Raw genomic sequence first — 12,500 nt, 5'->3', positions numbered from 1 at the left:
AGTTTGGGCTGGGTGGGGTTGTGTGTGTGTGTGTGTGTGTGTGTGTGTATTAGCCTAAGGGACATTAATCCACCTCTGATGCAGTCTCCACACCATAGAGGGAAAGCAGAGCAGGACGCTGGCTGATGGGATAGGCAGAGAGGCTGATGGGATAGGCAGAGAGGCTGATGGGATAGGAAGTGTCAAGTGTTGGAGGACTGTGCGAGAGGCACTGGGGCAGATGTTAAACTCGATTGAAGCAGCAGCTGGAGGCTCAGTCACAAGAGTTCATGGCCTCTGCTCACACATTTCAAGCCCTTTAAAGATGAATGTGCCTTTATGAATACAGACACACACACACACACACACAACCATGTGAGTGTGTGGCTTTTTATGCTGTGTGATGCTTTCACATACACAAACCCAGACACACAGATGCACAATGACTCACATACACAAACCCAGACACACAGATGCACAATCACACACACACACACACACACACACAACACAAACACAGACACAAATATTTTAATCATTTTTGCACATTGACCAAAATAGCAATACAAGACATAGACATACAGACACATGACATCCCCCTCTCCCACACACAAACACTTACAAACAGACAAACACAGAGAGATCTATATGCCCCATTACAGCAAGTGTCAAATGGCCCTGCACCAGCACTTATATAACTCCCTTGAAGAATGAGGTCAGGGCATCTGCCTCGAAAGTGACACCCTGGGTGTGTGTGTGTGTGTGTGTGTGTGTGTGTGTGTGTGTGTGTGTGTGTGTGTGCACACGCAACTCAGAGGACAATAAAAGTGCCAGGAGACCCAGCATTCATCTTCTCAGATCGATAATTAAATCCAATATTTGAACAAAAGCCCAACAGCTGCCAAGGTCTGATAACAAAACGTGCGTGTGTACACACACACACACACACACACACACACACACACACACACACAGGGTTTGCATTGTCCTGGGGGGTTGAGGGGGTTATACACCCCCATATTTTAAGCCTCTCAGTGGACCACACAGCACTGCTGAGATCAATTTAACCTCTCCTTTGAACTAGAGTTCACTGGCCCTTGACATTACCTGTACTGTAGGTCGGTCGGTGTCTACCGAGAACATAGACGTTAATGTAAATATTTGTGTTTTATATGTATGCGGATGAAAGATAATGGGGGCTACATTGAAACCGTGCACATAAGCTGCAGATACAGCGCGATTATAATTAGGCCGATATGGGTGCAGCAATATCAATAAAACTCTATAAAAACAGCCATAAAAAAGATAATGGCCATAAAGCAACACTAACTTACTCGTTCTCCAGCAGAGTCATGCAAACGACTTCTTTCACGCCGGGGTTGTTGGCTTTGTCGCTGGAGCAACGCTGCAAGTTCCAGGTAGCTATTCGCAGCACGGCTCGCCCGTCCCGGAGCCGAGGTGGTACTTCCACGGTGGGCCGGGCCGAGAGGATCTGAGACGGGCCCCCGGGAGGCAAGTCCAGTTCCTCGCTTTTCATGCTGTAGGAGGTCGGACTCGGCTGCGACTTGGTCATGCACGTGAAGCCCCCGTTAGTGTTGGTCGAGGGTGTTCTCGACCGCTCTACAAACACCTGAAAGCGAATTTTGTCCAGAAGAGAGGAATTTATGTAATTGACCTTAACCAGATCCTCTATGCTTTTAAATGGTCCTTGTACGGCTCGGAAGTCCACAATGCTCTTGGCGATTTTCTCCGTGATGCCGCGGATGCTCATCAACTGAGCAGCAGTGGCGGTGTTAACGTTCATGCCGGTGCACGCCAAGTGTTCGTTATCTTTCCGCAAAGAGGACGGCGAGTGCTGGGAAGAGCCGTTCTTGCTGGACACGCAAATCTCCAGCTTAATCGTCTCAAGTTTGGTGGCGCCGATTCCGCTCACGAGCGCCAGGTCCTCCACTTTTTTGTACCCTCCGATGCACTCGCGGTACTCTACGATGTTCTGCGCGACCGCCCGGTTCACTCCCGGTAGGGTCATCAGCTCCTCCTCGGTGGCCGTGTTTATGTTGAGGCGCTCCTGGTTCACGAGGATGTGGCTGAAGTTGCAGGCGGCGCTGAATTTACGCGTGCTGAGGCTGAGGTCGGTGGGGTCTTTGGGGATAGACCGGTGACAGCCCAAATTCCCTCCCATGACGCCGACCCGGTGAATCACCTGAGCTCGAGACCTACTCACGGTAGCCTACACACCGCCGGTGGATAGGCTGCAGGCGTTTAACCTGGGAAAACTCGGTTACTGTTGCTTGATAACAGCTACGGTACATGCCCGGCATGCGAACACTTTTTACTGTGAATTGTGAATGCAAGAACATAACTGACAAACCTCAGTCATATTTCACTGTAGTTATTCCAAACGAGATGTGAGGTGTGAGTTCATGTCAAGGCGCCTGTCAAAACAATTCTGTCAGAATTTTCGCTGTCTTCAAGAGGCGTCACGCGCGCGTGTGTAAAGTCTCCGTGTGTCTCTCTCCCGTGGTCGGTGTAGTGTGTGGCGCATTCAGTAGAGGCAATGACAGGTCCGTTCCTTCGTCAGCTTTTCAAGCGCGAGCAGACAGGAGTGGAGTGCGGCAGCGCGAGCTCAAACATCAGGTGGTCTCGCCACTGTGCCAAGGGGGCGGGGCTTCAGGGTCTGACTGATTAATAATTCGCCCGTCAGGTTGTTCCCTTTGATGTCACTTTTTTTTTCTCGGTGGAAAATTTAACGTTCCTTCAGCAATCAAAACACACTTTATAATAAGAAGCTAATTATTATAGTAATAGTATTTCTATTTTTAGACCAATTATTATTTCTGTTAACTATTAAGTCCAAAGGTGAATAAAAGTAGCCATTGGTTTTTATGTGAGAGAAATACCTTTCACGGAGGCCAGGCACTCATTTTAAAGCATGTTGTAATCCGTGCCCTTGGTGTAATAGGTTAACACATTACTTCATCAAAGGATTATGAGATTTGAAATCCACTTAGACCCAAAATCAGACTTTCCCCCCTAATTCCTCTTATCAGCTGTAGTCATTAGGTAATGTGTTTGTATAAATAGAGGCATTGAGTTAGAGCACGCGTGCACACACACGCACACACGCACACACACACACACACACACACACACACACACACACACACAGTATACTGGTATCTTTCTAATTTTGTGGCAACACATACATACACATGGCCCATGCATGGTCCAAGATAGGTTGCTTGGACAATGCAGGTAGGTTGCTTGGGTTTGAACCAGAACAGTGTCAGTAGGGGTCGCCCACATCCAACCAACACACCACCCACTGCGCTTCGCTGGAAACCTCCACACCTCCGCTAAGAGACACAAAAAACACACTGACCCACATACAGCAGCATTCAGTCCACGAGTACACTGGGGCTGCCACTGTTTTGGGAACCGGTTAGCCGCTTTGTGCCATTTTCAAGGAAAACAGCCTACATCAAATTTATCTGACAGCAGCTTCTTAAACTTGAATATCTTTAGCTTTATTTACTCTGCTTTGACAGTAAAGTTGAATTTCCCCTTGGGGATCAATAAAGTATCTATCTATCTATCTATCTATCTATCTATCTATCTATCTATCTATCTATCTATCATGTAAACTAGGCTGAAAATATTTGCCGTATGGACAACACAATGCAATTGAGGCCATCATCTTTGGCTTTAGTAAACACTGAACACCCGTTTTTCACCATTTTCTCATTTCGATCAAATAACTAATCAATTACTTGAGAAAATAATCGACAGATTAATCAGCAGTGAAAGATATTGTTAGTTGTTGTTAGTTGCAGTCCATTAGAAGCATACACAGAGGAGCGAGCTAAGGCACATGTACAAAAGATCACACATTTACATAAACAACAAAACAAGCAAACCATGTACAAAAACCTTCAGAAACTGGTGACGTTTTTGGAGAGGTTTTTATAAACTCTGCTCAGCCCATAGCGACTGTAACCCAGATACGCTGTCAGCTTGGATGCATTAGGTGGAGAGCATCTCTTAGCTCTCAGGGCTTTCCTTGTGTCCGACACAGCGCTGAGGGTTACTCCTGATAATCTGCAGAAAAGGGCTCCTTTGGTTCCCCATCATCGTTTTAGTTCCACTTCCCCTCCTCAGCCAGCAGAGTCGTGGTGCTTTACATAACGCAGCTCACTGAGGTCCCATTCATTAGGGCCACTCTATTCAGCACCATTTACCACCGTACTCTCTCTCTCTTTCTCTCTCATCCTCTCTCTCCCTCTCTCTTTCATCCTCTCTCTCCCTCCCTCCCTCTCTCTCTCTCCCTCCCCCTCTCTCTCTAATACCCTGGCTCTCTGTTTCCCCTTTTCTCCATTTCTTTTTCTTTCTTTCTTTCTTTCTTTCTTTTCCTCCTCCTCTCATCCGTCTTTGTCCTTGTTTCCTTCATCCTCATGTATTCAGTGATTAGCATGTCATTTCAATATTAATGGGCTGCCATCGTATGCCTATGACGAGTTTCATCTTCAGGTTTAATCTCACTTAATATACCTCGGAGCAGCACTTACAGTAGATTTCAATTCATGTAATGCCATCAGGATCTTAAGAGCATACAGTACCTTCCCTGATGATGACTTGTGTCAGTTCATTAAAGCAGGTGTCTAGTACATCAGTAGAGTCATGGGCTGTGTGTGTGTGTGTGTGTGTGTGTGTGTGTGTTTGTTGTGTGTGTGTTGTGTGTGTGTGTGTGTGTGACTGTGGGCTAAGTGCTGTTCTTACCATATGGGCCATGTGGGACAGGGGTCTCAGCCGCCCTCCTTACCCCTCTACCCTCAGACCAGTGCAGTTAAGACTCTACGGGAAAGCGAAGGCCTCCTCTCGCTGGTAGTCTTAATTTAGCATCAGGCTTCTCTGGTGCGTCCTTCCTCTGTCTTACATAAGCATTGAGGAGCTCTTCGCAGACTCTTCCCACACACACACACACACACACAATACAGGATAGACCAACAATATAAAACATTTAGATAATGTATGGCTGTGCATTAAACATTAAAAACACAGGATAGACCAAAGCACTAACACAAGACTGCCAACACAGGGCAACAACAACAACAACAACAACACACACAACACAGGACAGACCAACAACACAAAACACAGGATACACTAGGCCAACAACCACTACAGATACACACACAACACAGGACAGACCAACAACACAAAACACAGGATACACTAGGCCAACAACCACTACAGATACACACACAACACAGGACAGACCAACAACACAAAACACAGGATACACTAGGCCAACAACCATTACAGATACACACACAACACAGGACAGACCAACACACAAAACACAGGATACACTAGGCCAACAACCATTACAGATACACACACAACACAGGACAGACCAACACACAAAACACAGGATACACTAGGCCAACAACCATTACAGATACACACACAACACAGGACAGACCAACACACAACACATGAGACCAGACAAACTAACAACAAGCAGCACACCAAAACACAGGACATATCAAGACAAGACACAACAACTATCTCCCAAAAGACACAAGATGTCCCCTCAGGATGAAGACCAAACATGGCAGCCATGGTGTGGGTGCAGCGGGAGGGAGTTGAAATCCTCTGATTAAGATGATGGGGAGAGATAGGAGATCACACCACCCTGCATCTCTGCCACGTGCCCAAACACTGAGAACGCACACGGTTCTCTCTAACACAGCCAGCATCCTCTGAGAACACAGACGGCTTTCAAACACAGCCGGAGTCTGTTGAGAACACAGACGGTTCTCTCAAACACAGCCGGAGTCTGTTGAGAACACAGACGGTTCTCTCGTGCTTCTCTGCCACTCAGTGGCTCTCTGTCCCTGATGACCTGCCACAGTGAAAGGAGACAGGAGGTGTGTGTGTGTGTGTGTGTGTGTGTGTGTGTGTGTGTGTGTGTGTGTGTGTGTGTGTGTGGGGAACCCTGCCTTAGAGGTATTTGTTCTAATCCGCCCTCTGCATGGACTCCATCTCTGCCCAGCGTGATGGTGAAACTGAGCCCCAGACAAAACACACACACTCACTCTCTCTCTCTCACACACACACTCTCTCACACACACACACACACACACTCTCTCTCTCTCTCTCTCTCTCACACACACACACACACACACACACACACACACTCTCTCTCTCTCTCTGTCTCTCTGTGAGGACAGTTTGTGTGATGAAGTGAGAGATACATGAGGATTGCTCTCTTACAAAACATTCGTCTCCATGGACACACACACACACACACACACACACACACACACACACACACACACACACACACACACACACACACACACACACAGCTCTGGGCAGCGGGGTTGAGAAACCGCCTCTGTGATTCCAGCACTGATCCTTGTGTCCACTGCAAGTGTTGGGCGGTACAGTCTTGCAAGGCATTGTAAGAGCTTGGAGTGTTAACTTGTGTGTGTGTGTGTGTGTGTGTGTGTTTGGTGTGCTATTGTCCAATGCCAGCTCTTGTCAAAGAATAACAGTCTTTGGAAGGTGCTGACAACCAGTGTGTGTGTTTGTGTGTTTTTGTGTGTGTCAGGGTGTGTGTGTGTGTGTGTGTGTGTGTGTGTGTGTCTGGGTGTGTGTGTGTGGTGTGTGTGTGTCTGGGTGTGCTCAGCGCACTGATATCTATAACACTGTGTATGCTAACTCTAAACTATGCATGCAAACCAGTGTGTGTGCATGTGTATCCACATTTGTGTATAATACAACACCTGTCTGTTTGTATGTGTGTATGTGGGAGTACATGCATATGTAAGCCAGTGTGTGTGTGTACAAGCGTGTATGTATGTAAGCAACTGTGTGTTTGTGTGTGTGCGTGTGTACAAGCATGTACAGTATGTTTGTAAGCCGATGTGTGTGTGAATGTGTGTGTGTGTGTGTGTGTGTGTGTGTGTGTGTGTAAGCCAGTGTGTGTGTGTGTGTGTGTTGGCCCTTGTCAAACTCCGCAGAAGCCCCCAGTAAATGAGGTCATTGTCAAACGGGCAATTAAGCAGCCTGGGAAACCATCCAGGCCACAGGGGAGCAGAATGTGGCAGGAAGCACCCAGGCCATCAGATTGCACAGGCACATTATCTGGCAGGAGGGAACTCTGTGTGTGTGTGTGCGTGTGTCTGTACACGTGTATGTTTGTGAGTGTACATTACTGTATGTGCATTCGTTTCTGACTGTGTGTGTGTCTGTGGCTGTCTGCTGAGTGTAGGTGTGCCAGAAGGGACGGTGGAGTACAGGGAGTGTGACTTTGGAGAGACATGAGAGTTATGTAACACTGATATGTGAGAGGAGCAGGAGGAGGAGGAGGGAGAGGAGGAGGAGGAGGGAGAAGAGGAGGAGGAAGATGAGGAGGAAGAGGAGGAGGGAGAGGAGGGAGGAGAGGAAGAGAGAGAGGAGGAGGAGGGAGATGAAGGCTGGGATTAGCGATAGGCTCACCTTCCTCTCAGGGGCAGCGCACCCGCCCAGGGGGTACTGGACTCTGCACCAAACGTAAGCCTGATTCAAGCCAGAGCCGGCGGCTGCCGCAGTCTGTAGCGGAGGAACTGTCCACCGCAGAGCTATTTTATTTAAAGAGTCGCAGGACTGCAGAGCCATCTGTGCAGTGGAGCTTATCTGACGCGCCCAGACATCAGTTGTGCAGCACTGGCGGGGGAAATAAGAGCTTTTACTTTACTTTATGCGACCTTCAAGAAAAAGGTGTTAATCGGGGCCATTAGCATTGTGACCTTGGCACAGAAACACAGGTAGCTCTCATGATTTATCACACCAGTTTAGAGAAGTGTGCAGACTTTTTAAGTATTTACTGACAGTTTTTTTTTGTCCTGCACCTGTGCACCTGGAGGTGCACAATGACCTCCTCAAACTGCACGTGTTCCCGGTGTTCCCATCCTGCTCCTGCAGTGGTCTGTCTGAGGGCAGAGAGGGGCAGCACCACGTCCACCAGCACTGCACTGGGCTACAGCAGCTCTCTCTCTGGGGCCCAGTTCAGTCTGCATGGCTAGCCAATCAGGATTCCACGGTTTCCATGGCATTGCTGCGGCAACAGGCTGGCAGCCAGGCCCTAGTTACAAAGTTCTGGAACTAAAGGGTAAATGTGTGTGTGGGGGAGGGTCACTGGGACTAAGGGGGGAGGGGGGTACTGATCAATCATTAACCACCTCAAACATCACTGACGACCTTTACCATCATGGTCACTGTATTATCACTGAAGAGGACTGAAGTCATTCCACAATCACCGCTGGTTCAGCTATCTCTCTCTAAGGGCCACGCTGTCCGTCTCCAGTCCATGGGCTGACCTAGCAACCTAGTTCTGAGAGCGTGACGTTGGCTCTTTCTGCTGACCTGTGTCCTCTCTCTACATTGGCTTGGCAGACTGACCTCCACTTGCACCTGTAGATGGTGTCTGCATTGCAGTGTGTTCTTAACGGCCCTCACGGGAGGCATTTCACATCCTGCTTTAGAACTAATAACACAGCGCCATGGATTTGATTTTATTGGGCATTATTTGTGTGCCAACGGGACGATTCAGCAGAAATGCCGCCGTAAGCTTGTCCAGCTCGCTCTCTGTCTCTGTCTTGTCTGACCTGGGGTGGGTGACTGAGCAGGAGTCCTACCTGTGACCCGAATCCTGCACCACCACCACCACCACGGGGGCAGTCCAGACACCCACAGCCCCCACTGCAAGAGAAAATAAACCTGCTGATCTGTGATTGGATCAGAAGTCACTGAGGTCGATGACACAGCAGCAGGGAGGGCCAATCAGAGGGCAGCGAGCTGGTCATGTCACCATCCCACAGCCGGGCGGAGACAGCACAGTGTGTGTGTGTGTTTGCTGGAGGTCCAAAGTGCTCTTCCATGTCTGGATATCGGGGGGTTGGGGGGTGCAAATCACAGGGGAGCTGATGAAAGAATGGCCGTTTCACCAGTCCACAAGTGCACTGTTTTTTATTTAATACTTCTATATTTTAATTTACAAATAATGCATTTTATTAGTTATACCAATGTCACTGCTGTTAAACCAAATGGTCCTAGAATGGACTAACCACAGAATTCTTTGCAGCTGATGCCATAGGACATGTGAGGAATGCATAACTAATGACTACAGACCTGAGTGTTCTCGGTTCTACCTTTGTGTTCTACCTTTCTTTAGATGTTGTGACTGTTCTCTCGTCTACCTTTCTTAAGGTGTTGTGAATGTTCTCTGTTCTACCTTTCTTCAGACGTTGTGAATGTTCTCTGGTTTGCCTCTGCTTCCATGCTGAGCTGATCCACCCCCTGACCTCCCAGCAGTCTGCTTTGATTTGATAGGGGTGTTTGTTGTGGCGTCAGGTTTATCTTAGCAAGTCCTCAGCTCAGTCTAATATCAGCAGCAACAATGCTCACCTCTGACCAGCTTCCTGACAGAGAAGTGTGTGAGAGGTTAGCATCAAATCCCCCTGTCCCTCACACACACACGCAGTCACTGGCAGTCACACACACACGCACGCATAGCCAGTCACTGCCAGAGGGAAAGACACACACGCGTCTCACCTCCCAATCAGGTGACATTACAATACTAATGTGTCACTAGGAGATAAGTTACTATAATGAAGAATAAAATTGCATAGCTTGACCACTGTAGCCATGTGTGTGTGTGTGTGTGTGTGTATGTTGCCCTCTGGTGGCTATATGAAAGATTTTATAAATACATGTTGACAGTCAATAATTTATTAATTTATTCCCCTTGCATTCCTGCAATCTTCAGACACAAAAACACGCACACATACACACAAAAAAAAAACCTCAGACATGCCAGAGATGCAGAAATGTCTCTCCTCAAACAAAACCGCCACTGGCCATTGTGCAACGAGCCAATGACAGAGCCCCTGAGTGGTGTGGTGTGGTCACGGTCACACACACACACACACACACACACACACACACACACAGAGTAGTGGTATGGTCACAGATTTATTAAGTGTCTGTTCTGTACAATAGAAACACACCAGAGCAACAGAAATAATAATTAAAAAAACCTCAGATACAGATGCAGTACATGATCAAAGCTAAATGTAGGCAGGGAAAGGCCTGCTTTGGTGGGAGAAAGGTCTAACACACACACACACACACACACACACACACACACACACAGACTTTGAAACACTGCTTCACTGCTGTTGACTGAAACAGCTGCAATAAACAGACACACAAACACACACACGTTCAACATAAGAGTGAGGGCAGATATATAAGGGAGAATAAAAAATAAAAATGAAAAATAAACAGAAGAAAGAAACTCCAAAAAAGGGGTGAGTGTTCCACAGAGGCTGGTAGGCGACTCTGTGGCTTCAACTGTTTCCGTGACAACAGGCAGGCATGGGGGGGAGCAAGACAGTGGAACCTTTTAAAAAATATTTTTTTTCTTCTTTTATTTATTAAAAATAAACAGACAAAAGCAAACGCCTGAGGTGAGATTCAGCCTGAAGGTCTTTATTTGGAGTCTGTCTGTGGGGTGGGGTGGGGTGAGGAGGAGGATGGCGTTGGGGACTGGTCACTTTGGGGATCTAAAATGGAGGGGTGCAGGGCTGGTTTGTTAGAGGTCGAGCTGAGATGAACTGTGCTTGAGTGTGTGTGTGTGTGTGTGTAGCTGAGTTCAGACATGGCCTCGACATAACCCTTCAAGTGGCCTTTTCTAAGCGGAGGAGAAGGAGAAGAGTGATGGGCATAACACACACACACACACACACACGTACACACACGTGCACACACGTGCACACACGTGCACACACACAGGCACACACACAGGCACACAGACAGGCACACAGACAGGCACACAGACAGGCACACAGACAGGCACACAGACAGGCACACAGACACACACAGGGTATTCCTCCTGGGTATTGGTGGGTTGGTGAGAGGGGGTATTTGGTCGACTAGACAGACTGACTTATGCAGGCTGGCAGAGTTGGCAACTGGTTAAAAACGTTAGGTGGCGGTCCACTGGACCCCACACATACACACACGCGCGCGCACACACACTTCAGAAGATCTTCTTCTTCTTGTTCTTTTCCAAGGTCCTATGAGAGAAGGAGAGAGAAACAGTGTGTTAAATGAAGAGAACACCGTTTTCCTTAAGAAGCAAAATGTAATCTGATGCTTCTGTTGCTCCAACAGGTGCAGGTGTTGCTGTAATAGTGTGTTTGTGTGTGTGTGTGTGCGTACGTGCATTCCTGTCGTCGAGCTTCTGCTGCTCCAGCATGCATTGCTGTGATCGTGTGTGTGTGTGTGTGTGTGTGTGTGTGTGTGTGTGTGTGTGTGTGTGTGTGTGTGTGTATACCTGGTGTCGAGCTTCTGCTGCTCCAGCATGCGTTGCTGTGCCTCCCAGTTGTTCCTCTCCTCCTCAAACTGGCGTCTCTTCTCCTCCAGCTCCTTGTGCTGGGCCTCCAGATTCTTCTTCATCTGCTCATGACGTCGCTGGAGCTACACACACACACACAGAGAATGAGTTACCATCATGCGTATACATGGGATACCAAACACACTCACACACACACAAAATACACCACACACACAGTGTATCACAAGCACTCATACACACTTAAGCAATAAGCCCCGAGATCAGGTTACACTGATTATAGAACAGCTAAGGGGTATTGTTAGGCACGAGGCACTAGCGGCTTTTCTAAAACGGTTACTTCATACATCTTATGTATAAAAATAAAGGCACAGCAACGATGTACCAATTTATTTATAGATAATCATTCTTCCGCCAAAAATATATTTCCTCAGACTAGTTCAGATTGGTAATTGTAACTTTCTTATCAAGTTGTGGTGGTGTGGTATCAAGAAGTTTGTGCTCATTGTACAACACCATCGAACGTGATTCAGTCAATCATAATTAAGGACTGGAACTATCCATTTTAGAAATGCATACACAAAACACACAACACACAGACATACATACATAAATACATTAAACATCACAACAAATGCATAGAATCAGAGAGTCAACAAACAAAAACACCCCGCTACAAAATCATATGGCTCATCATCTCACACACACACACACACACACACACTGTACCTCTCCCTCGGAGTCTCTGAGCTTCTGCAGCTTCTCCTTGACCTTCATCTCAAACACCTGCTCCATCTCATTCTCCATCTTCTTCATCTTCGTCACATGCTCCCGCTTCTCCTCCTCCATCTGAGCCAGGGGACTCCTGAGCGTGCACACACACACACACACACACACACACACACACATTTAGTGTTCATCCTTGCAGGCCTCTCAGCAAGCCCCACTCTGAGACAGGTTGGCAGGCTGGAGGCCGACTGGGTTTAGGAAAGGCTGTGTGTGCGTGCATCACGGCTTGATACAAGAGACATTTGCAACACAAGCTTAGCACACACCGCCACCACAGTGTATACACGCGCACGCACACACGCTCGCACACACACACACACACACACAC

At 47.7% G+C, this 12,500-nt stretch overlaps 2 protein-coding genes across 7 annotated transcripts in view; both read right to left on the bottom strand.

The window, feature by feature from the left end:
- The window catches only part of eepd1 (endonuclease/exonuclease/phosphatase family domain containing 1), a 27,967-nt gene extending 25,388 nt beyond the window's left edge, over positions 1-2,579 (bottom strand). Inside the window, 1 exon segment of the mRNA XM_048229239.1 lies at positions 1,314-2,579. Coding sequence (XP_048085196.1) covers positions 1,314-2,161 — 848 coding nt within the window. The 5' untranslated portion in view covers positions 2,162-2,579.
- Positions 2,580-10,852: 8,273 nt separating this feature from the next.
- LOC125285039 (septin-7-like) overlaps positions 10,853-12,500 on the bottom strand; it is a 46,056-nt gene continuing 44,408 nt past the window's right edge. For all 6 annotated transcript variants that reach the window (XM_048229233.1, XM_048229234.1, XM_048229235.1 and 3 more), the window contains 3 exons: positions 12,113-12,248; positions 11,366-11,508; positions 10,853-11,105 (listed from right to left, as the gene is read on the bottom strand). In XM_048229233.1, coding sequence (XP_048085190.1) covers positions 11,069-11,105; positions 11,366-11,508; positions 12,113-12,248 — 316 coding nt within the window. In that variant the 3' untranslated portion in view covers positions 10,853-11,068. The remainder of the gene's footprint in view (positions 11,106-11,365; positions 11,509-12,112; positions 12,249-12,500) is intronic.

Source organism: Alosa alosa, chromosome 20, assembly GCF_017589495.1.
Source record: "Alosa alosa isolate M-15738 ecotype Scorff River chromosome 20, AALO_Geno_1.1, whole genome shotgun sequence".
NCBI lineage: Eukaryota > Metazoa > Chordata > Actinopteri > Clupeiformes > Clupeidae > Alosa > Alosa alosa.
The sequence above is the reverse complement of the archived record's forward strand: the minus strand, read 5'-3'. Positions and strand labels throughout refer to the sequence as shown.